This window comes from Suricata suricatta, chromosome 1, assembly GCF_006229205.1.
Source record: "Suricata suricatta isolate VVHF042 chromosome 1, meerkat_22Aug2017_6uvM2_HiC, whole genome shotgun sequence".
NCBI classification, from domain to species: domain Eukaryota; kingdom Metazoa; phylum Chordata; class Mammalia; order Carnivora; family Herpestidae; genus Suricata; species Suricata suricatta.
Window position 1 is genome coordinate 193978436 of NC_043700.1, and position 26217 is coordinate 194004652.

Here is a 26217-nt window from a genome sequence, read left to right on the forward strand (position 1 = left end):
GCTGCCCTAGAAACGCCCGGGCCCCCCTGTTCACCCCGCCCCCCCAGCCCCTGTGGCCCGCCTTCTCCAGAGCGTCCCCCGGCTGGAATCCCATGCGCCCCTCTCCCTCGGGAACGTGCACTTAAGGGCCCTCCAGGTCTTTTCATGGTTTCGGAGCGCGTCTCTCTTCACACGAGTGAGATTCCGCTGACCGGGCGGCTACAGCTGGGGACGTCACCGACCGCAGACATCCTGGTGGTTTCTTAGTTCGGGAATTATGAACAAAGCTGCCACTGAGACCCGTGTGCAGGCGGGCGTGCGGCCGGAGGTGACACGGGCGAGCACCGGGGAACCCCACTGCTGGATCCCGTAAGAGCAAGAAGCTGACAGACTGTCTTGTAAAACAGCGCCCCCCCCCCCCCCATGTTCCCTCCAGCCATGAACAGGATGTCCTGTCGCTCTATGCCCTTACCGGCACGTGGTGGTGGGCGGAGTTCTGGATCTGGGCTGTTCTGATTGGTGGGGAGTGGACGCTCATTGTTTTGTTTCCCAGATGACAAATGATGTTGACTTAGGTGGTCTCTTCAACTTCTCCCTCAGGAGGAGGGGAAGAAGGGCCCTTGGGCGGGGGAGCACCTGTGGGGCCACCTGCCGGCTCTGATGCCCAATTCCACCTCCCCCAGGCTGGCCCCTCACCCGCACCAACCCGCTGGACAACCTGACCATGACCCTGGACACCAACCTCGCCTCGGGGCCCTGACACTCCCCTCCCGCTCCACCTCTCCACTGTGTGCCGGCCGCGGCCACAGCAGCCTGTCTCCAGAGGCCGCCCACCCAGGGGCTCAGTCGGGCCCTGGGCCCACGAGTCCTTCCTGACCCCTTTCTACCTCTAGGAGCACCCTGCGCCCCCCCCCCCCCCCCCCCCCCCCGGCACCAGCAGTGTCTTGGGTCTCTCAGTAACAGTCTCCTGTGGTCATCCTGAGACACCACGACTGGGGGGCTTAAAACAGTATTCGCTCTCTTGGAGTCCTGCCTGAAAGCCAGCTGGCCACACTCCCCCTGGGCTCTCTGGGGCATTTTCACTCTATCACCAGCTCATTCCCATCTATTATTTTTTAATGTGACAAAATACACAAAAAAATTACCATTTTAACCATTTTGTACGTGGGCAGCTCCGTGGCATTAGGCACAGTCGCAGTGTTGTGAGAAGTCCACCTCCAGAACTTTCTCATCTTCCTAGTGGAAGCACCAGCTCCCCGTCTCCCCTGCCCCCAGCCCCTGGGCCCACCTTCTGTCCCTGTGATCTGAGTCCTCCACGGGCCTCCGGAGTGGAGTCGTCCGGTGCGTGGCCCCCGTGACTTACTTCCCTGAGCACAGGGTCCTCCGGGCTCATCCGTGGGTGGCAGGTGGCAGTGCGTGCTGCCTGTTGGAGGGAGGAGCGCTCCGTCGTGTGGAGGGGCCGCGTTTGTCCATCCGTCTACCCACCAACCAACCCTGGGTTCCTTCACGTCTAGCGTGGGGATCAGCGCTGCTGTGACGTGGGGTGCAGACACCTCTGCGGCGTCATTCTCCTGCACCGTTTGTTGAAAGGACTGTCCTTTCCCCGTTGAGTGGTCCTGACAACCTTGTTGGACATCATTTTAACCACACACGTGAGGGTTTATTTCTGTGCTTTCTATTCTACTCCACCGATCTAGACGTCTGTCTTTAAGCCAAGATTGTTTTGGCTATGCTGGGTCCCCTGAAATTTCACATAAAATTTAGTTATGGGTTTTTTAATTTCTGCAAAACACATCATTGGGATTTTGATAGGCATGGCTTTGAGTACAGATTGTTTAGGTAATATTAACATTTTAACAATTTTTTCTTTTTTTAAGTTTATTTAATACGAGATAGAACAGTGGAGAAGGGGGAGAGAAGGGGGACAGAGAGCCTGATGTGAGGCTCAAACTCACAAAAAGTGAGATTATGACCTGAGCTGTAATTGGATGCTTAACTGACTGAGCCACCAAGGTGCTCTGGTGTTTTAACAATATTAAGTCTTCCAATCCATGAATTTGGGTGTGTTTCCATTTATTTATGCTTGCTTTCAGCAATTTTTGTAGTTTTCATTGTACAAGGCTTTCACTTCCTTGGTAAGCTAATTCCTAGGTATTTTATTCTTTTTGATGCTATTGTAAGTTGTTTTTTGGTAATTTCCTTTTTAGAACATTGACTGCTAATGTACAGAAATGCAGCTGATTTTTGTGTTGATTTTGTTTGCTACCTTGCTGACTTCATTCAGTAGTTCTAATGCGTGTATGTGTGTGATCTTTAGGATTTTTTATGTATACATCATATCATCTGCAAACAGAACTAATTTTAACTCTTCCTTTCCAATGTGGAAGTGTTTTATTTATTTTTCTCAGTTGCTCTGGACAGAACGTCCAGTACCATGCTGAACAGAAGGGGTGAGAGCAGGCCTCCCCACCTTATTCCTGATCTTAGGAGAAAAGCTTTAAGTCTTTTACCACTGAGTAGATGCTTATAGTAGGTTTTCACATATGGCTTTTATTTTATTTTATTTTCATATATGGCTTCTATTCCTAGTTTTTTAGTGTCTGTATCGTGAATTTTGTCAAATGCTTTGTCTGCATCAGGGGAGATGGTCACGTGGTGGCCCCTCCGTCCTGTTGGTGTGGGTGTCACACTGACCCAGTGTGTTACAGCCCCCTTCCGCTCCAGGACTAGAGCCCCCTCGGCCGTGAGGGGCGGTCCTTGCAGTCCTGCTGACTGCCGTTTGCCAGCATTTGCGGAGGATTCTGCATCACCGGTCGGAGGGATGTCGGTCTGCAGTTTTCTCACAGGGTCTGTCTGGCTCTGGTATCGGGGTAACGCTGGCGTCACAGGATGACTGGGGAGTTTCTCTAATTCTGGAAAAGTCTGGGGAGGACTGGTGTTAGTTCTTCTTTAAATATCTGACAGCATTCACCTGTGAAGCCGACAGGTCCTGGGCTTTCCTCTGCGGGGAGATTCTGGATTACTGACTCCGTCTCCGTACCCGCTGTAGGTCTATTCGGACTTTCTGTGTCTCTGTGACTCGGTCCCTGCAGGCTCCGTGTTTCCACGCATTTCTCCACGTCACGTAAGGGTACCTGAGTCGTTGGCGTACAGCTGCTCACAGTACTCTCTTATGACCCTTATTTCTGTTTTTAAAGTTATTTATTTATTTTGAGAGAGAGTGTGCATGCGCAAGTGGGGGAGGGGCAGAGAGCGAGAGAAGCAGGCGTCATTCTAGGACCATCTTAGAGGACACAGCAGTCTCCCTGGTGCCCTCACCTCCGTCGGGGCTGCCACCAGAGTCGCCTTCAGTGACCGTATTTCCAACAGCAGTCTCTTCATGGCAATCCAGCCTTTTTCATCTTGTCTCTCAAAATTCTTCCAGCCTCTATCTGCTTTTGAAGTCCAAGGCTACATTTCTAGGTACCAAAATCTGTTCCGGTTCCCCTAGGAGCTGTGACAAAGTGCCCTAACCCAGTGGTTTAAAACAACAGGAAATGTACTTCCTCACAGATGTGAAGGCCGGAGTCCAAAGTCAAGGCCTGGGCAAAGCCGAACTCACCCTGGAGGCTCTAAGGGTGGTGCGGGTGCCCCGGGCTGTGGCAACATCACCCTGTGACCCTGTCCTCCTATCGCCTTCTCCTCTGTGTGGGTCTCAGATTCCCTCTTGTAAAGGCGCTTGTCATTGGATTTAGCGTCCACATTCATGGGTTACCTCATCTCATGAGTCTTCTCTTAACTATAGATCTTTACTTAATTTAGAAAAAAGTCCTTTTTCCAAGAAGGTCACATTTATGGTTTCTGGAGTGTGTAGACATATTTTGGGGGGCTACTGTTCAACCTACTACTCTCTCTGAAACATCCCTCAATTTGTCCAATTCTGCCGTCTGCAGTGCCCACCCTGGTCCATCTCCCCTGGACTCTTGCCACAGACGCCGCTGCCGGCCTCTCCTGCTTCTGTCTCTGGGCCCAGTGGTCCGGTTCCCTCACACCCTGAGGGCTATTTTAAAGCCGTATCTCCTGCCCGAGGCCTCCCAGTGCCTTGTCCGTACTTATGCACAACTGGCTCCTCCAGACAAGTGGCATCTTAGCGTAAGTGCTCACCCAGCCCCCCGTCCGCCCAGGGCCTGTCACGTCCACCTCTGGCTCCCTGCGCACACCTGGGACCCGTACATCTCGCCCTGCTCACCGGCACCCCCCAGCCAGTCAGCCCTCCATTTGTGAAATGAAAGAACAGAGTCTCTCTTCAAGATGAAACCCTCCAGCACGGGTCACACTGTCCCCAGCGCCCGCCAGCACTCCCCCCCGGTTGTGGGGGCTCCCCACACTCCGCCAGGCCTTCCCTCCACTCCCGTCATCCCGTCACACCGTCTGGGGGTGCGCAAAGCAAACTGAGATTTCTGTTTTCTGACGTAAAATCTAACAAAGCAGTAAAAACAACAAAACCCCCACAAAGAATTATAGAAGTATCGCTTTTACAAATGAGAACCGATTTGTTATAGTTTCTATTTGTGGCATAACTATTACCTCGTTGAAAGATGAAAGGTTAAGTTTTTTGGCGATGAACTTCTTCAGGTGCAGGACAGTCGCCTGGGCCGAGCAGCGGATCCACTTTCGCTTCAAGCCCCGCAGTTTGCTGCTGTTGCATTCCAGACAGATGCTCACCTGTGGGGAAGGACACAGCTGGGCAGCCCCGCTGACAGGGGGTCGTGGGCCGCCTCTCGGGGACCCTTTTCCCATGCCTACTGTCAAACGTGAGAGTGCACACTTTGTGAAATCAGAAATCTGACCTCAACACAGTAGAAAAGGGTTTTATTTTACTCACTTTAAACACACACTATCCTCAAATCTGTTTATCATTTTGTGAAACATAATCTAACCATGTTACTTCCCTCTCAGTAAATCTGAGGGGCGCCTGGGTGGCTCAGTCGGTTGTGTCCGACTATTGGTTTCAGCTCAGGTCTTGATCCCAGGGTCAGGATCATGGGATCAAGCCCGTGTCAGGCTCCACACTGGGCACGGAGCCTACTCGAGATTCTCTCCCCTCTCCCTCCCCTGACCGTGTGTGTTCTCCTCCAAATAAAAACAAATAAATGAACATTTAAAGGAACTCTGAGAATTATTGGTTAATTGTCCAGATGGTGCTGGTCTTAGCATTTGGCTGACACGCACCGCAGCCTCATCCCGAGCTTCTGGCGGGCGGGACGCACACGCAGCCGCGCACACGGCCGGAGGGACGCACACGCACCTGTGCACCGGGCGGGAGGGGCGCACACGCAGCCGCGCACAGGGCCGGAGGGACGCACATGCGCCTGCGCACACGGCCTGAGGGACGCACACCGCCTAGGGAGGAAGGACACACAGCAGCTGCCTCAGCTGAGGCGGGTGCCCCAACTCCGCGCGATGCACAGAGGCAGGCTTCGCAAAGGAAGTAGTGTGATGCATGGCCTTGAAGGACGGAGACTCACTAGAGACAAAGTACTCTTGGCACAGGAAAAACCACGAGCAAAGCCACGAAGTTTGAAAGTTCACAGTCCTCTCTTGGATGACCAACAATTCAGGGGGAATCACAGTAAGTCATGTGACAAAGACCCACAAAGTAACCGAGGAAAAGGGATTCTAGTACCCTGTGAGGCCTGGCAGATGCAAAAGGAAGGACCCCTAGGCCACAGAGGGCTGCTGAGAAGGCCCGGCCGCGTGCAGGGCTCACCAGTGAGGAGCCCCGGCAGCAGCCACAGAACAACGGCACAACGGGGGCGCCAGGTGGGGCTCACTCGGTTAAGTGTCGACTTTGACTTGAGTCATGAACTCGCCGTTCGAAGTTCAAGCCCCACATCGGTCTTTGTGCTGACAGCTCGGATCCTGGAGCCTGCTTCAGGTTCTGTTTCTCTCTCTCGCTCTCTGCGCCTCCCCCCACAGTCTCTCTCTCTCTCAAAAATAAATAAACATTAAAAAAATTTAAAAACTGGCACAGACTCTCAAAAATTCAGATAAAAGAACTAACAAGGAGTTAATTGAAATATGTAGGCCTAAAATCACAAAAGAAGGAATTAAAAACAGAACATACTGTGAATGAAGAATTGGCAGGTATAAAAGATAAGCAAATGCAGCTTCTAAAAATAAAAACATAGTCACTTAGACTAAAAACTCAGTAGGTAGCTGAACCACAAATTAGTCTCAACTGAAGACAGACTAATTTCCTAAAAGGTCAACTGAAGAAATTTCGCAAAAGAAGTACAGAGAGCAAGATAGCAATTAAACTAGCAAAACAAAGGAAAGTAAGACACAGGGTAGTAGACTGAGGCATCTGACAAACTTGTAGTGAGTTCTGGGAGAATGCAGAACAAGGGCAAGGCAAAAGTTAAGAAATACGACTAAGGATCTCCCCACAATGACAGAGGACATAAACTCTGAAATTTAGGAAGCAAAAGAATGAAAAAAAGAAAGAAAGAAAAGGAGCCAAAGTGGGGACGGCACCAGGAAGGGGCAGTGGACGGCTCTCCAGGCGCTGCCAGAGCCTGGAGAGCACAGCACTAGAAGAAAATATGCGGAGAAATTACCACTCAAGACTTAGAATGAAATAAAGCCATCTCTAAACAAAACGGAAAGCGACCAGGAGAGGGTACAGTTGAAGAAAAGAGACCCTCGTCCGGAAGGAAGACAGGAGGGGCCGCAGAAGGGTGAGCCCGCCTGGAGCCCGAGGCCGGGTCACAGGCCGGGTCACGTGTGGGAGGCGGAGACCGTGAGGCGGGAGGCGACGCCAGGCGGAGTGAGCAAGGCCCTTATGTTGTTCAGGGAAGGGAGACACTCGTTAACGTCAGACCTTCAAAAAACGTAAACATTCATTTTAGAACTTCACAGCATAAAAACAGGACATATAACTTGCCAACTAGTTGCTAAGTTGAGGCAAAAAAGAGATTGAAGGAAACTAATTCAACGATGGTAAGAATAGGGGGAACATTAAAAATATATAAATGGACAGCACAGATAAACTCAGAATTACCATTAATCATGATAAATGGAAAATATAAAATAACTTGACAGCTAAAGAAATTTTCTCATTTGATTTTTTAAAAAACCCAGTTCTGGGCTGTGACAAGTGTCACATTTAAGAAAGGGAAAAAATTGAGATACCAAGCAAATATTAACCAAAAGAAAGCTGACACAGCTACATTAATATTAGAGAAAGCGGACTTTAAGAAAGAAATCTTAATAACAAAAAAATCCCCTAAGGATGGAAAACATTTCTAAACTTGAGTGCACCTGGGAACAAACTTAAATTGAATGAAGGTTGAGAAACTGAAATCCTCTAGTGTGATGGGGGCCTTCAGTGTGCTTCTCTGTAAGTGACAGAGACTGAATTCTGTCCTCACGAGTGGACCCTGTCAGGACACAGGACACCTGTTCCCCAAGCACAGAGCAGCAGGCGGCATGCAGACCAGGATGCAGTAAGCAGGTGCAGGCACGTCAGAAACCAAAACACAGAGAAACACTAACCACTGGCACCGCTGGGGCGCCCTCTGTGTGCAGGGCTCTGCCCTGCAGCACCGGCTGGAGATGAGCCTTGTACCCAGCAGGCGGGTGCTGGCGCGTAAATGAGGCACAGATACGCCCCAGAGAGACACAGAGGCCTGCGTGCCCGTACGGACGAGCAACAGGAGGGCACAGAGCACTGCATATAGCGAACTCTACATCAGGAATTGGGGCGGGGGGGCGGTGGTAAGAAACTGCCTCACTCAGGTCTGCATGGACGTGGCCGCGGTGCTCGGGTTACACCTTTCGTGTAACCTTAGCTCTGAACTACACGAGTGTGTCACCTATTTGAATCCACTAAATTAAAGATATGTTTTTAAGAGCCTCATTGGAGTATAATTTATGTTTTTGGTATATACTTCAATAGTATGTAGTAAATTTACAGACCTGTACAAACACCACGAGAATCCAGTCTTACATAATTTTCACCACCTTGTAAAAACCACATACTGCTTTGTGCTCCATCCCTGTTCCTGCCCAGCCCCAGGCCACCACCCACCCCATTTCTAAGCTCAGCCCTTGGGGGACGCCGTACCCAGATGGGACCGTACAACAGGCAGAAAACTGCGTCGGGCCTGCTCTGCCTTGTAAGGTGCTCCTGCACTTTCAGAGTGTCTCCTGCACTGCAGCATGTGCCTGAGCTCACTGTCGCCCACTGCTGACCAGAACGGCCCTGTACAGGCGGGCCATGTTTTGTCTGCCTGAAGGTTTGCCCTCTTCGGCGTGGCTGTCATGAATAACCCTGCTATGAACATTCACGCACAAATCCTTGTACGTGATGTACGTGACCAGGTCTCCATATACAACTAGAAAAATTGCAGGGTCGTATGGTGAGCTTATGTTTAACTCCTTAAGAATCTGCCACACTGTTTTCCCAAGTGGCCACACCATTTTGTGTCCCTCCCAGTACAGCACAAGGGCCCCATTCCTCCACGTCCTTGCTCGCACTTGCCAGCGGCAGCCACCCTAGTGGGTGTAAAATGGGATTTCATTATGGTTTTAATTTCTATTTCCCTAATGGACTTATGACATTGAACATCCTTTCACATGATTACTAACCACTTTTATGTCTTCTTTGCTGAAATGTCTATGAAATCTCTTATCCGCTTCTTAACTGGATTATCTTCCTACTAAGTTATAACAGATATACATTCTAGCTGTAAGTCCTTTATCTGAAATGTGATTTGCAGAGGAGTCAGGATAAAGAAGTAGGGGACTGCAATTCCCCTTGTCACAACATGTGGAACACCCACGAAATCAGCCTGCGGAGAGTGGAAAGAGACAGCTTGGCCGGACAGAGGTGCATGTATGTGAACTGGGAGAAATCAAGTGGTCGGCGGAGGCACAGAGAGTGGATCCCCACTGGGGAGACAAAAGGAAGAGAGAGAGAGAGGCCGTGGAAGCGTGATACTGTACTTGGACAAGAGAAAAACCTCTCCAGACCATGGACGAGGGAACGAGAAACACAGAGTGCCAGTTTCTACTTCTACTACACTCTTAGGAGCTAAAGATCGCGATTATCAGGAGTGTGCGACTCTCCAGACGAGAGCCACGTGCATGCACCTGGAGCGGAGGGCGCTGGCCCAAGGCGCAGCGCGGTCTCGGGGCGCCCTGGGACAGGGCAATCCCCTCCCCTGAGCTCCGTGGGAAGAGGGTGTCCTGCCCCCCTCAGGGACAAAAGACCTTGCAGGCGCCAGTCAGAGGCCCTCTGTAGGCTGGGCAGAGGGGCAGTGCTCTAGAACCAGGTCCACGCAGAGATGGGTCCTTTAGGACGTCGGGTTTTGAATCCCAGCCAAGCGCCTGGGAGGCACGGAGCCTGTGGAGCGGGACAAGCTGGCCGCCCACGCTGCTCTGCCAGGGCCGCCTCAACAGGACAGTGTAGGACACCCGGTCCGGGCAGGGGAGCCTGGGGTGTCGCCATGTCTCCCCATCACCGACACGGTGGGGCTTCAGGAAGCAGGACAGTGGCCCCCAGCGGGGGTGGACCCGTGTACACCAAACCCGCCCCTCTGTGCCTGGTAACTGCGCACCTACCGGCGTGAAATTGACGCGGCCCCAACCTCCCCTCCGGTCTGGCGGCGCCGCCGTGGTGCTCCCGCAGGTCTGTGCTTTACATTCTCATTTTATTATTCTTCCCCCCTCTTCTTTCCTCTTTTCCCTTCTTTTTCTTTCTACTCGCCTCCGTTTTCCTTCCCCCTTTGGAATCAGCCTCATGGTTTCTGAGTTGATTTTTGGTTAATTCTTATTAATATATATATTTTTTCTTTCTTTCTATTCTGGTTGTTTGTTTGTTTAATCAGGCATTTTTACTCTATTCTTTGTATACTTTTTCTATATATCCTTCTTCTTCATCCCCCCTTCCCGCCGGATCAAGCCTTATAGTTTCTTAGATTCTCTGCCTGGTCTTTTTCCCCTACCACTTTCATTTCTGTCTTTGTATGGGATAATGTTTCTCCCGCCACCCCCTTTTTCCTTTTTCCAGGGTTACTTCAATGAACAAATCAAAGCACACCTGGTGGAGGGTCCAAACCACCACTACGAGTAGGGAGATAAAGTAACAGAGTCACAACAACAGAGAGCATGCCACACATCCCAAAACACCTACTGAAGGGCCAGGCCCGGGACAGTGTGTGGCCCCTTTTTAATATACTAGTGCTCGCAGGTGCAGGACACATCACAAGCTTTCAAAACACATAGGGGACAGAAAACTAGCCATATGATGAAACAGAAGAATTCTCCTCAAAAGAAATTCTAGGAAGAAATGACATCCAGAGAATTGCTCAAAACAGATATAAACAATATGTCTGAGCAAGAATTTCGAACAGTAGTCATATGACTAATATCTGGGCTTGAAAAAAAGCATAGAAGACAGCAGAGAATCCCTTGCTACAGAGATCAAGACCTAAGAAATAGTCATGATGAATTAAGAAATGCTGTAAACGAGGTGCAAAATAAACTAGATGCAGTGACAGCAGGGATGGAAGCAGCAGAGGGGAGAGTAAGTGACACAGAAGATAAAATTATGGAAGATGATGAGGCTGAGAAGAAGAGGGCTAGGAAATTACCAGACCATGAGGGGAGAATTAGAGACCTAAGTGATTCAATGAGACAATAATATCCATAGCAGTGGAATTCTAGAAGAAGAGAGAAGGAAAGGGGAAGGACACAAACATCCAAGTCCAGGAGGCACAGAGAACTCCCTTCAAAATCAACAAAAATAGGTCAACACTATGATACAGCATAGTGAAACTGGCAAAATACAAGGATAAAGAGAGAATTCTGAAAGCAGCTAAGGACAAATGATCCTTAACCACCAGGGCAGACACATAAGGGTAGTAGCATACCTGTCCACTGAACCTTGGCCGGCCAGAAGAGAGTAGCAGGAAATATTCAATGTGCTGAGTAGGAAAAATACACAGCCAAGAATCCTCTATCTGGCAAGGCTTACATTCAGAATAGAAGGAGAGACACAGGCTTTCCCAGACACACAAAAACGGAAGGAGTTCATGCCCACTAAACCAGTCCTGCAGGAGAGCCTGAGGGGGACTCTCTGAGTGGAAAGCAACAAAGACTCCATAGGACCAGAGACATCAGCAGTGGCGCGACCTAAATACCAAAGCCAAATTGTAACATGGCTTTCTCCACAAAGATGCAGCTACGCAGACTGCTGTAGAAAGGAGCGTCTTCCGCCATGTTCGTTCTAACATATATGTTCCTTCTATCCCAACTTTCTTAAGGGTTTTCATTAAGAAACGATGGTATATTTTGTCAAATGCTTTTTCTGTACCTACTGACAGGATCTTATTAGTCTTTCTTCTGTTAACATGATGTATCACGTTGATTGATTTGCAAATATTGAAAGAGCCCTGGATCCTAGGAATGAATCCCACTTGATCATGGTGAATAATTCTTTTAATACTAAAAATATCAATAAAAGCCATATATGAAAAGCCTACAGCTAAAACCTGAGAGCTTTCCACCTGAGATCGGGAACCCAACAGGACACCTACTCTCACCACTGTTGTTTAACACAGGGTTGGAAGTCCTAGCCAATTGGCAAAAAGAAGTCCCAACCAAATTGGCAAAGAAGAAGTCAAACTTTCACTTTTTGCAGGTGATATGATATTCTATGTGGAAAACCTAAAAGACTCCACCAAAAAACTGCTAGAACTGATACATGAATTCAGCATATCGCAGAATGTAACATCAGTGTACAGAAATCAGTTGGATTTCTATACACCAATAACGAAGCAACAGGAGAGATATCAAGGAATCAGTCCAGTTTAGAATTGCACCAAGAACCATAAAATACCTAGGAATGGGGCACCTTCATGGCTTAGTCACATAAGTGGCTGATTCTGGCTCGGGTCATGATCTCATGGTTCACTGGTTCGAGTCCCACATCGGGCTCTGTGCTGACCGGACAGAGCCTGGAGCATGCCTCAAATTCTGTCTCCCTCTCTCTCTGCTCCCACTGCTTGTGCTCTCTCAAAAAGAAATAAACGTTAAAAAAAAAACACACCCTAGGATTCCCTGAGCAATGTAGATAGGCTAAAATAAGATAAAAACAGAGAGGGAAGCAAATCACAAAAGACTCTTAATATAGAGAACAAACTAAGGATTGATGGAAGGAGGTGGGTGGGGGGTGGGCTACTGGAGGACGGGCATTAAGGAGGGACTTGTTGGAATGAGCACTGGACGGTGTAAGTGATGAATCTCTAAATTACACTCCTGAAACCAAGAAAGGGGCAGGGAGAAAGAAAGAGGAAAGAAAAGAAGGAAGGGAGGGAGGAAAGAAAAAAGGAAACAAAGGGAGAAACAGAATGAATTTAAGATTTATTCTGTGAAGAAGTGGAGCGCTGATGAGGCTGCATCTTTGGTTCGCGCCAGTGTCTCCGCTTTCATCTGGGCCCCCATCCCCATGAGCTGGACTGCTCGATGGACTGTCAGCACACCCTGTTCGGCCCCTGGTCGTGCTCTGTCTCTCTCAAATAAAAAAATAAACAGGGGCACCTGGGTGGCTCAGTTGGTTAAATGTCTGACCCCTGCTCTCAGCTCTGGTCATGATCCCATGATTTGTGAGTTTGAGCCCTACACCAGGCTCCGTGTTGACAGTATGGAGCCTGCTTGGGATTCTCTCTCTCTCTCTCTCTCTCTCTCTCTCTCTCTCTTCTCTCTTCTCTCTTCTCTCTCTCTCTCTCTGCCCCTCTCCTGCTGATGGTTTCTCTCTCAAAATAAATGAACATTAAAAAAATAATAAATAAAAAGACACATGTGGTCTGATTTCTATGGTTGGTGACTACATACACAGATGTAAATGTGTACTCAGCAGCCCAGCTTAGCACAGAGCTCTCTGCTGCCTGGGTATAAGAGCCCCACGGAGGCCCTGCGTCCTCCTCCCCAGTTCACCAGCATGTCCCACAGACTCGCTTTGACACGGGTCCCAAGCCAAACTCCGGCCACTCCATCCCCCCCGCATTGCCTGAGCCACAGATGCTGCTTGGGACCGTGGCCAGCCTGGCCTGCCCTCCCCATCCCATCTCGGGAGCCCCGACTTCTCCCAGTCTTCTGCTCCATGGGCAGGCCACACCTGCTCGGCCGCGGGCCCCACACCACTGCCCCCCCTTCCTCAGCAGGCCCTGCCTCACCCCACCCTCCCTCGGCCTCGACACACCTGCAGCTCCCAAACGTGCACCCCTTCCCTTGCAGATGGCTGCCTGCTCACCAGCCTGCGGCAGGGGGCAGGTGGAGTGGGAACTTGGGGCCTGTGGGACGGTGACAGCACCCGACCACACTGTCCCACAGGGCTGAGGGACTCGCAGGCAGAGTGCTCCGCCAGCTCAGCGCAGCCCAGGGGCCCTGGCTCCTCCTCTCTGTGCCTGGACGCCACTGTCTAGGGGCGTCGGCTCAGCAGGGAGGGGCACGCACTCGAGCCGACCGGCAGCGCAAAGCTCTTACACGGCCCTCCTGTGGCTGTTAGTCCAGGGGACCCCACAGGTCAAGAGCACTTGTGCTTAAAAGCAGGCAGAAAGTGGGCCTTAGAAGGGCCAAATTCCTCTTAGAAGTCTGTGTATATATTCTCATTTTCTTACGCTTGCTTTAGGGACTCATCAGCCCTCCACCCTCCGCCCACATGGCGGCAGTCCCAGGGAGGCACGCTCGTGTGGCACGGGCAGAGAGAAGCTCGCTCTGGATGCGAACGGAGCAGGGGTGGGGACAGACGGCAGTGCAAGAGGGAAATGGCAGAGACGGAGCTATGAGGGTGGCTGAAACCCTTCCAGCTTGACTGTGGACAAAGCGGACCAAAATGTCCCAAGTGCTCTGCTAGGAATAAATTCAGGGGCGCCTGGGTGAGTCAGCTGGGTAAGTGCTGACTTTTTCTGAGGTCGTGATCTCACAGTTCATGAGTTCAAGCCACAGGTCAGGCTCTGTGCCGACAGCTCAGGGCCTGGAACCTGCTTTGGATTCTGTGTCTCCCTCTCTCTCTGCCCCTCCCCCACTTGCACTCTGTGCCTCTTTCTTTCTTTGTCTCAAAAATAAACCAACATTAAAAAAATAAAAAACAAACCAAAATGAACAAGGACCTAGGGCTGCAGTCCCGGCGTGGTCTGAGAACAGGAACCCTGCAGAGCAAGTGGTATCAGGGCCTGGACCCAAGAACTCCGTCCTGGTGAGGGCCTGGGTGGCTTATACTTCTCTAACCGGTTTTTCTTTTTCTTTTGCTGATGCTTAGTGGTACAAGTGCACAATTCAATCAGGTCATCTGAGTGATACAGGAAGGGTCTGTCTTCAAAGTTATAAAAAGTTATTCTGAATTTAGAATTCCATACCCAGCCACATTGTCATTCACACGCGTGGGAAACAGAGGTTGTCCTGCCATGGAGGAGCTCCAAGTCCACCGTGCACACACCCTCTCCGAACAGAAACGAGGAAGGACGCTCCCTCCCCAAAAGAACCCAGACGCCACGGAAGCGGAAGATGGGTTAAACCCAGCAATATGAGCAAAAAGCCCACAGAAACCCACACAACCTTTTGTTAATCTAAATAATTGTTAACACGGTGTGAAAACTTTAGTAAAATTACCAGGCAAAAATTCTTAGAATAAAAGTACCATCAACGTAGGATTAAAAATTACCAAAAATGATTTAGAACAAAACTTTAGAGGACTTTAACAAATTCTGGAAGGTGGTGGGTAGTCACCTACATTGGAGGAGGGGAGTCAGAAAAGAACAGAATATAAAAGTCCTGTCTTGTTCTGAGAAGTCACAGATGTGACTGAGTCTACAAACTGACACAAAATATAAATTTAAACATGCTTAAAAATTTAAGAGCACTACTAGAAAAATAAAAAGAGAAAAGTAACAGATGTTGAAGCTGCTGGAGGAGAAGAAAAGAGACAGACACTCTAGAGAGAGGACTCCAAGCAGGGCACCTGCATGCCCAGCCCCAGCAGGGACCAGGCTCTGGGACAGAGCACCCAGCAATGCAGCCAAAGGGCCCAGGAAAGCATGTGCCTGAAAACTGGTTAAAACACAAAGGAGGCTAAGAGTACAGAGATAAAGGCTTTGACTCAAGAGGTCAGAAAAGGACAGGGTGCCAGGCGGCTCAGTCAGGTGAGCATCATGATCTCACGGTTCGTGGGTTCGAGCCCCAGGTCAGGATCTGCACTTGTGGCATGAAACCTGCTTGGGATTCTGTCTCTCCTTCTCTTTGCCCCTTCGCCATGTGTGTTCTCTCTCTCAAAATAAATAAATAAGCTTAAAAAAAAAAGAGGCCAGAAAAAGCGTCCCTAAGAAAACAGAATACTTGATCCACTAAAACCAAAAATTGACTCTTTTCAAAGTAACCAATCAAATGGACACATCTTTGGCATGTTGAGGATAAAAAAAGAAAATGGCAAAAATTAGTAACAATAAACAATGGAAATTTAAAAACTGACAAAAGAGAAATGCAGCTGGAGGAGAACCCTGGGTGTGCACCTTCAGAGATGCTGGGGCTTTGTGCTGGCGACCAGGGGCCGAGCCAGCCCCCGGGGGACACGGTGGGATGGGGCCCCTTGGGGGAGCACCCCAGAGGGGTGACCGTTTACTCTTTTCTCCACGGACTTGAAGGCAACTGACCATATTCTGTAACTCCACACAAACATGCTTCTATCCCTGTAATGCTGGTGATAATTTTAACACAGAATACAGCCCCGGAAAGTTAAGATTCAGTTATTCTATTCTTGTATCTAAAGCACACTAATTATTTGGTAGATATATGTACCACATATATGTATGCACATTTGTACATGCTTGTTATTAAACGTACATATATCAGAACACACACACCACGTGAACACACGCACACGTGTGTGCGGTCTGTGTGCTCAGGTCCGGCCGGTGCCCCTGGTCCTCATGGCTGTTCTTTTAAAAAAAAATTTTTTTTTAACGTTTATTTACTTTTGAGAGAGAGAGAGAGAGAGAGAGAGACAGACAGACAGACAGAGCGTGAGCAGGGGACGGTCAGAGAGACAAGGAGACAGAATCTGAAGCAGGCCCCAGGCTCTGAGCAAACAGCACAGAGCCTGACGCGGGGCTCAAACCCATGAACCATGAGATCATGACCTGAGCGGAAGCTGGCCACTTAACCGACTGAGCCCCCCAGGCGCCCCCTCATGGCTGCTCTTAAGCTTCTCCTCTTTCAGATGAACTTCAGAAGCAACTGATTATTATTTTTTTTTAAAGCAGGCTTCATACCCAGCACAGAGCCAGCGAGGAGCCCAACACGGGGCATGAGATACCACCCCGACCTCAAGAGCTGAGCTGAGGTCAAGAGTTGGATACTTAACCCTCTGAGTCACCCAGGCTCCACTGGTTAAATTCTACAATAAACAGTTAAAATCACAACCACTGAGAGTAATTTGGAGAGAATGGACATCTTAACATCAATCTTTCATCCAGGAACATCCAATTATTCAGGTTTTTCTCTTATGTTTTTTTCACAAGGTTTCAGTGTCTTTATTTGGGCCTTACACAACTCTTGTCAGAGTGTTTGAGAATTTTTACTGGTCATGTAAATAAGGCCCCCAATGCCTACTGATTATCACAGGCTGACCTTAGCCCCTGATGAGCAGCAGCACGTCCCAACAGCGTCCCTGCTGCCTGTCTTAGCTTAGGTCGGGCAACAGTGTGGTTGGAGAGTGATGCACTCTGCTGTCACACACACGCCTCTTTTCTGTCCCCTCAGTGCACGGTCTGGACTCTTCAGAATCGTCTGAGTAACAGCTGATAATGTGCACGCTCTTGTTTCTGACACTAACGAGACGACTCTACTTCAGCGTGACGGCCACGATGGCCTTCGCGTCAGGATGCTGTATGAAAACGCGGGCGCGAACAGGCACGGGACTCGATCACACGCTCTTACAGCGTCTCTGTGATGGTTTTCTCTCCCTAGATTGTTAATACGGTAAAACACGTATGCCCAGATTTCCCTTAATGTTGTATTTTTTCTTCTCCTTTAACACAAGACTGGCCCGTACCTTCTTTTATGTAATATGCGCATGTGCACGTAAAAACGCTTGGGACCAAATTTTCCCATGTGGGGAGCGGAGCGTGGACTTCAATGCTCTTATATTCAAAATGTTTTACAGTAAGCACATATTACCTTGGCAACTAAAAAGAAAAGCAAAAGAGAAGGAAAACCTGAGAAGACGTTGGACGTCTGAACATGGCCACGCTCTCGGCTGCTTGGCCTCTCGGCCCTAAGCGAGGGCACCCCTGCGGCGGCGTTGCCAGCCGCGCCAGGTTTCGGAGGGGCGCCGCGGGGGCGGCCGGGGGGGCGAAGCGCCGTCTACCTGCTCGTCACTTCTGTGGTAGTCGTTGTCCTCCTCCTGCTTCTCTTCTGCGGCCTCTTTGTTGGAACTGTCATCTGCTTTGGTTTCACCTTTGAGCAAAAACAGGAGACACTCTGTTATGAAATCCAGAATGTTAAATCATTATTTTTTCAACTATACGGTATACTCAAAATGCTATAAAAGTTCACTCAATTGGGGCGCCTGGGGGGCTCAGTCGGTTAAGCATCCGGCTTTGGCTCAGGTCATGATGTCACGGTTTGTGGGTTTGAGCCCCGCATCGGGCTCTGTGCTGACGGCTCAGAGCCTGGAGCCTGCTTCAGATTCTGTGTCTCCCTCTCTTTGCCCCTCCCTCTGCCTCTCCCCTGCTCATGCTGCTCTCTCTCTCTCAAAGATAAATAAATAAATAAACATTTAAAAAATTTATTTTAAAAAAGTTCACTCAAATAAGACAGTTGCACCTTTAAGAGCAGAAGCAACTGGGGAGAGCTGGTCTCTAAAGCACCTGTTAGAATTCCGCGCCCTTTAACGGGCAGGGGCCCCAGGAAGCCGGAGTCAGCTGTGCATGGCTCTGTGCGTGTGTGAGTGAGGGCACAGCAGGCACAGGCTGCCCGCGGCAGTGGAAGGGGTGGGGAAGCCCCCCCCATGCCCAATACTATTCAACGCTTCATACACCAACTACCCACAAGTTGCAGGGCTCCCACAATGAAGACCTCGTTGTAAGAAAGTGGTGGGGACAAGGCCCCCAGCTTCCCAGGCAGCTCCCAGCTGCCTCCCTCCTCCTCCACAGGCTCCACCTTTCCCAGGGGCCAGCCAGGACCTCTCCTTTCCTCTAAGATTATTGGAAATACACAGAGCGGTCTAGAAGCTTCTCAGGAATCGCTGTGCTCACTAGAAAAGTACTGTGGCATCAAAGATACGAATACTGTCTTATGGCATGTACAGATTTTAAAATACCACTAATTTTACAGTGAATCCAAATGTTAGTTTGCCAGTCTACAACAGGACAGTTGCACCCGCCTCCAGGCAGTTTCGGGGCCCCGGGCCTCCCCCGCACAGGACCCCTCTGACCACGGTCTGTTTCTCAGCTCCGCCCCACACTCCTGGAGGCACCGGGCATCTGGAGAAAGAAGTTCATGGTAAAGGCTGGCCCCGGCGGCAGGTGCGCGGACGCCCACTCACCGTTCCGGTGGGGGTCCAGGTGCTGCTTTGCAGAACACGTCTCCCCCTTGATGTCTCCAGGCACTTCCATGCCTAACTTGTGGTAAAACTCCCTCTGTTTTCTCATTTCCGCTATTAAAAGTGAACACATACCCTTTAATCTTAAGGAGGCAATGAATTACATTCAAATTCTTTTCACAAATGCCACACGAAGAAAACAACAGATCGGGATTGGGAGGTTTTGACGGCTGCTACTGACCGGAAGGTACAGCTGGGCCGAATCCTCAGGGTCTTGGAGCAGCTGCCACCCCGTCGAGGCGAAGCCCACCCGCACTGGCGGTCACAGATGCACAGACCCCCTAGCTGCAGACTGGGCGGATCTGGGCAGTTGTGGGAGGAGAACCCCCCCACACCTGAGACCCAAACTGCCATTTTCAACATGTGGTGTCTGGTCAACACCCTGGACTCCTCAGTGGCACAGCAAACACGACCTGCCACCAGGCTGCTCAGTAGGGGACTCAGACTTTCTAGCACCTCACGTCCACAGCCACAGCTTAGAAACCAGTGGCACCCCTGATTCTCGTGGTCCTTTCACAGCCAGCCGGCCACCCAGGTGTGCCTGGCGGTGCGTAAAGGCTGCCCCCTGGTGTCCGCGGCCAGCCACCACAGCTTGCTGAACTTGGAGCAGAAAGCAGGGCGGCCCACCCCAGAGGAAGACGGAGGCCATCCACCACACTGGCCTGTGATCCTCTCCTCAGAGGCAACACCAGGCAGCCCCCTTGCACCCTACAGTCAGCACACTAGTCGCTCCTGGCTGCACCAGAGAAGGTCCCCAAATAGAGCGGGGGCCGGGCCGGACAGTGAGAGGGCAGAGCATTTGACAAGAGGCAGGTATGAACTGACTTTTAGCAAAAAGTGGCTCTAAAGTGTACACCCGGATAATGAAGCAAAGAGTCATTGCTCAGGGCCAAACAGCACGTAGCAAAGAACATTTACAGCAAGTTGCTCACACTAATAACCTACGAATCACTCTATGAGGACGTTTCTGAGTAGGTGACGCGGTAGCCACTGCACCTGTGTCTTATCCCACACGCCACAAGCTCAGCGGAGCCAGAACACATCTTGGTCACATCCTGGGCCCACACAGACGCCTGGCGTGCCCAGTCCTGCAGGAGCGCGTACGTGCAGGGGGCAGGGGCTCAGGTGGAAAGAGGGCAGCCCTCAAAACTGAAGGGACAGCACTGCGGGCCCAGAGGGGTGGGCTGCTGAAACCAAAACCGGCAAGTGCCAAACCAAAAGGCCGGTCTGGAAAATTTGGGATTAGCTTGAAAAGAAATGAAAAAAGTCCCGTAAGAGCCGGCGCAGAATAAAGGCGTGAAGGGTGGGGCTGTCCCCAGGTTCTCCCCAAGGGTGACACAGTCCTGTGGTTTCTCCTCACCTGGAGAAACGGGGCCGCCTCCGTTACCTGGCTTTAATTCCCATCTAAGCATCTTCACCTACCAGAATGAGAAAAGACAGAATCACAGTGCCCTCTGCCAGGAATACGCCGGCAGCGGAGTGTCAACTGGGATAAATTTCCGCCAAGGTAACTTGCTATTGAAAGGGTGCCTAGGTGGCTCGTGGGCTGAGCATCGGGACTCTTGATTTCTGCTCAGGTCACGATCCCAGGGTCATGGGACCGAGCCCATCCTTGGGCTCTGTGTCGACAACGCAGAGCCTGTTTGGGCTTCTCTCTCTCCCTCTCGCTGCCCCTCTCCCACTCACCCACACATTCTCTCCAAATAAACAAACAAACCTTAAAAACTGAAACAGACCATATTTATTGATGTGGAGTTAGCACCACGATATGCTGCCATGCAAAAGTCAGTTCGTGTAACGTCACAGATAAAAATTACAGGGTGCTGTGAGAATCCAGGGGAGCGACAAAGGGCACGAGCCAGCGTACCTTCCTGACACTCTCGGCACCTCCTCAGTGACAAAGGGCATCTGCGGGGCCCCACGGCCGACCTCACACTCGGTGGAAGGTGACCTGCATTCCGGCCCCCACCCAGGCCCTGCCCCTGGCACGAGACAAGGACCACATCCACGCTCCTCATTCGGACTCAGCGTCAGAGTCCGAGCTCAGGCTGGCAAACGTCTCCTTCAAGGAGCAGAGAGGACTCTGGGGCTGTGTGAGCTTGGCAGCACAACTGTGATGTGAGGCAGGCACTTGCGTAACGGGGAGAAGGCACATCTTATTGAAATATACACACACTACATCCGTAAGCATAAGAATTGAGTACATTCTTGCTCCTTATCATTTTGAATAAACTGTCACCTGTCAGATTTAGAAAAACCAAAGTCCTCACTTTACCTTCACTACTCCATCCTGTGGGTCAGAGTCTCCGACCTATAGCACCTCCTTCTCCTTCTTGGAGCTCCTCTTGCAAAGCTGGGCTATAGACAACAGATTCCCTCCATCTCGGACTGAGAAAGTCCTTACTTCCCCGCTTCCGGGGGGTAAGTCCTCAGGGCACGAAGTCTTCGTGGAGGCGCCCCTGGTCCACACCAACCCTCTTGGCCTCCACTCTCCTTGCGGGCACAGTTCCAGAGAAGGCAGGGTCCTCTGTTCTCTGGTGTGTGTATTTTTATTTCTCTGTCGCCTGAAGAGTATACACAGGTGTTGCTCGCTTGGCATTTATCCCGCCTGGTGTTTGTGCTGTGGTGTCTGACACTAGTCTGGGGACGATCTCATCATTCACAGATTTCTGCTGTTCCTCCTCTCTCTTCTGCTTCTCCGGTTCTCATGACGCATACAGCACGCCTCTGAGACCATCCTCCTGCCCTCAGAGATTTTGCTTTTGTTTTAGTGTATACTCTCTTTATTTTCAGCCTCGGAGTCTCTGTTGATAGGTCCTCAACCTCTAGATTCCTCCGCATACAAGTCCTGTTACAAGTGAGCCCATCGGAGGCTTTCATTTTTGCTCCAGAATTTTTTGCTTCTTTCTTAGCATTTCTGTCTCTCTGCTTACACTGTCCACCTGTCCTGGAGTGCCATCTGCTTTATCAGTTAGAGCCCTTAGCCTATTTATCACAGTTGTTTTATTTTATATTTTATTTTTACATTTACTTATTTTGGAGAGAGAGATAGAGAGCAAGCAGGGAGGGAGGGAGGAAGAGAGAGAGAGAGAGAGAGAGAGGATCCAAAGCAGGTTCCAGGCTCTGAGTTTCTGAGTTATCAGCACACAGCCTGACCCAGGGCTCTAACTCACAAACCGAACTGTGAGATCATGACATGAGCTGAAGGGAGACGCTCAACCGGCCGAGCGCCCTAGGCCCCATCACAGTTGTTTTAAATTCCAGGCTGACACCAGCATCCCTGCCGTGTCTGGTTCTGAGGCTTCCTGTCTCTAGAAACTTGTGTTTTTGTCTTTTAGCGCACCTTGTGATTTCTTCCTGGGAGCCAGATGAGACCCGTCAGGGAAGAGGAGCTGCTGTGTCCCGGCCTGTGGTGACACGAGGCGAGGGGGCGCCTCCACACTGAACGTCACCAGTGCCTCCCAGCTGTGCTCCCCCTTCGGTGGAAAGGGGTGGCTGGAGCTGACTGGCTCCCCTTGCCCAGTTTGGCTCTGGTCAACTAGTGTCCCCGGGGGAGGCCTTGTTAGAAATACTTCAGAACGGCCCCCCCCCCCGTGCTGGACGCATGCGAGATTTCCCTGTGACATTTACTGAGAGACCTTGGCCGAGCTCTTGGCGGTGACGCTCATGACGCGGCGAGGCCCCTGCTCCCATTCGGTCACCTGCAGGTTTTGCTCTCTGACTTGTGCGCACAGAAGCTCTGGCAATCCCACAAGCACAGCCCAGGTTTTCAGTCCAGGGCTGGTTCCCACAGAGGCTTTGGCTCCTGGGTCTCTGCTCCGGGAAGCCGGGGCCCCCATACCCACTGTCAGTCTCTCCAATCCTGAGGCAATTTGCCCTGGGTCCTTCCCTCTCACGATCCAAGAAAACTGGCTGATTTCTCACTCTGTTCAGCTTTTTATTCGTTAGGTCAAAGCGGAGACTTCCAAGTTCCTTGTACGAGGAACTAGAAACCAGAAGTCATGAAATTCAAAGAACTGTAATTACAACTGAGTACAATTTTTTGTAATACAGGCTACTGAGAGGACGGATGTCCTCTTTTCTGGGGAAATAGTATTTAACTGGGGTTAAAAGTTAGTGTTCTTCATCATCAAAACTGACTACACATGATCATCTCAATGATACTTCATATATTTCCTTGTTGAAAATGTCTTTTCATACAGAAACGCTGCCACAAGCACGCGACTGTGTGGCCCGTGCGTCAGCGAGGGGGCGCTCGGGAGCCCCGTCAGGCTCTCCTGCCGCTGGCCTTCGTGGCCATCCCACCGCAGCGAGGGTGGGTGGGAGCTCCTCCACGGCACAGTTAGTGGGCTCTGAAATACGGAAACTGCCTCTGCATGTGTGTGCCGAGGTCCTGGACCTACAGCCAGAGCTCAGAAACCTGCTGCAAGCCTGACCGGGGCCAGGGGCCTCGCTCCCCAGGTGACAGCACGGCGTCTGAGGCACACTGGTGCCACACAGCTTTGCATACAAGCAGTGCCGTTGTGCCTGACGATGTGGGGCTGAATTCGTTAAGAAACATTACCAAATCTTTAGCAAAAGCTAATTTCCATAGTCATTCCAGGTTAAAGGAACTTTTCATTTCAAAAACGGTCAATCTGCCCTAAGCTCCAAACAGCGACTCGCACACATGCCCACCACTGCTAAGCCACTACCAACGCGCTGTGTGGGAGAGAAAGTCAGGGGCTTAGCGTCACTCCCGACAGAAGCTCATCCACCTGGTGACAGTGACATCTGAAAGAGCGAACGAACTTGGCTGCGGACTCTGCCGGTTCAATGACCCATGAACCTTTTCAACAGAGTACTGGGCCTGATGCCGAGTAAGATGCCCTTGGAGCACCTTACACTTCCACAAGCTTGGCCAATCTGTCCAGCGAAGCATCTTCCTGATCCCCACACGCTCCTACCACCGCTGGATGGAACATCTTGGCAGATTCCACTTCGGGGTGTGCTGAATTAGTATTTTCTCACCCCCTGGACATATTTCTGCCTGCAGCTGCTCTGTGCACACTGTTCGGTGACGTTATTTCTTGTCACTTCGAACTCACCGAGTGAACAACTGAGCAGACGGGAGACACCAAAGCTAAGGAAAACCACTCAGAACTGCCGCCTCCCTTCTCATGGGTCCCCAAGGGGCTCCCTCCTGAAACTGCTCGTCTTCGTCTTCTCTGGGCGCAGTGGCTCAGTGGCTCCGAGCAAATGAGGGCTGATTAACTCACGTTCGTAAGCGGCTTTCCTCGTTTGCCTGAACAAATGAGCCAATCAGAAACTTGCTTTGATCGCAGCCTGATATTCACGTTTTGTTTCTGTGACGAGGTATTCCATTTTATATTTCCAGGCCTTTCCAGATGTGGCCGTCCTGTGCGTCGGGAGCACTCAGCCGGGTCCGTGCTCCACCCCTCCCGCTCGTCCTGGCGGCGCCTTGGGGCGCACGCACTCACAAGGGCAAAACCATCCATACTTCACTGCGGCTTCAACGGGCAACATCTGAAGTCCACCTTCCCTTCCTCCTGTTGTGACATGACGGTACGAACTGGCAATAAGGAGAATCTCAGGAGTGGCTCACGTGGCTCCTGACACACTGGCGGGTCACCATTTCCGGGACTTGCAGCGCGAGGAGCGGAGGAGCGGAGGGCGCCCTTCAGCTGTGCCGCCGTGCCTGCCGTCCCTGCTCTGCGTGGACAGTGGGGAGTGCGTGGGGAGTGCGTGGAAGTGCTGGGAAAGGGGTGGACGTGCTGCGTCGCTGGGAGTGGGCAGGCGTGCTGGGTTCCGCTAACACTGTTCATGGGCCATGGAGTTTCAACGAATGCAATTTTCACATCTCAAATATTACTGACTTTTTTCTAACCATTTAAAGTATAAGAAACTTTCTTGGCTCACAAGCCATTTAAAGATAGGCAGCAAGCCAGATCCAGCCTGCAAGTCGCCAACTCCTGCTCCAACCAGGGCGAGAAGGCAAGAAAAAGAAAGAAAAAAGCAGAAGCCTTGGCCTAGTGATTCTACTTCCAGAATAAAGCCCAATATATTCACCTACATCCACACAAAAGCATGCAAAGGGTGTCACCGCACCCCTCTGCTGTAAACACCAAGGACAAGAAGGTCCTGAGTATCCGCCAGGAGACACACAGGAGCAGAGCAAACCCCCTCACGACAGGGCCCAGCCGGCACCCTTGGAAGCACCTCCACAACATAAAAACATAATTTGATAAATTGTATAAAACGTTGCTTCTTTGGGACACCTGGGTGCCTCAGTCGGTTAAATGATTCTTGATTTTGGCTCAGGTCATGATCTCACGGTTGGTGGAACTGAGCCCTATGTCGGGCTCTGTACTGACCCTGTGGAGCCTACCTGGGATTTTCTCCACCTCCCCAGCTCGCACGTGCGTGCACTCTCTCTCAAAATAAATAAAAACTTAAAATGTTGCCGCTACAAAGAACAGGGCTTTAAAAATTACTGAAAAAGAAAAAGAGCACCGAGCAACGAATTCTCCAACAAAAAGGCCTTGTCTACAAGGAAACAGAGAAACCGAGTCGGTACAGGGTCAGCAGCGGGAGGCAAACCCTGAGGAGGTGCAGCCCAGAAGGCCCGGTCAGCGGCAGGTACAGGCGTCCTGCAGCCTCGTGGCCCTTGTCAGCCACAGCCCCTGCCCGCCGCAGCCCCTGCCCAGAAGGCCCGGATGGCAGCAGGGACAGGCGGCCCGTGGCCCCGCGGCCCTTGTCAGCCACAGCCCCTGCCCGCCACAGCCCCTGCCCGGAAGGGGCCTCCGTGGCAGAAGCCGGGTCTGCCACTGCTGGCACCCCCCAGAGAGCTGGAGCTGCAGGCAGACTGTGCGGAGGAAGCCGTCCTGCCGTGAAGGGCTCAAAGGTGCAGCGTCCTGAGTGAGGAGCAACCAGTGGCCAAGGGTCCGAGAAAGAAGCTAAGTGCTGCTCCAAGAGGAGCCCGGCCTGATGGCAAGAGGGGCCGAGTCCCGAACAGCAGGGTCCTCACCCTCTCCGCCCCATGTTCTTCACAAACAAACCACACAAACCCTCATTAAGCGTCGTCGCCAGCACCTCCTACGCCAAGGGCAAGGGACTCTGGGGGAGGTGGCCAGTGCTGCCTGGGGCAGGAAGTCAACAGAAGGAGCCTAGGATCCCCCCTCCCCCAGAAACCAGGGCTCCCCACCCCCAGACTCCCAGGGCGGTGTCAGGGTGGACGATGGGGGGAGGGCAAGCTTCAGAAAGGACAAGGACCACAAAGCGCTGGGAACACACACTTATGTTTACATGTCCAACTGCGGAGGGACCGGAGCACGAAGGCAGCGTGCTGAGTACGAAGGAAAGACGGGCACAGCTCTGCCAGTTGGTACAAAATGGGCCTCAGGAACCTCATGGTCTACCTGCACGCCAGGACAGGCATGGTTTGCTGCTTCTATTTTTTTTCTTCATGTTTTTTATTTATTTTCTTTTTGAGAGAGAGAGAGACACAGAGTATGAGCAGGGAAGGGTCAGAGAGAGAGGGAGACACAGAGTATGAACGGGGGAGGGTCAGAGAGAGACACAGAGTATGAGCAGGG

The 26217-nt window shown here is 51.1% G+C and overlaps 1 protein-coding gene across 2 annotated transcripts in view; it reads right to left on the bottom strand.

The window, feature by feature from the left end:
• Positions 1–26217, bottom strand: part of PCGF3 (polycomb group ring finger 3) — a 58209-nt gene that overhangs the window by 5748 nt on the left and 26244 nt on the right. For both annotated transcript variants that reach the window (XM_029949857.1, XM_029949862.1), the window contains 3 exons: positions 18566–18676; positions 17387–17475; positions 4546–4683 (listed from right to left, as the gene is read on the bottom strand). In XM_029949857.1, the coding sequence (XP_029805717.1) occupies positions 4546–4683; positions 17387–17475; positions 18566–18676 (338 nt within the window). The remainder of the gene's footprint in view (positions 1–4545; positions 4684–17386; positions 17476–18565; positions 18677–26217) is intronic.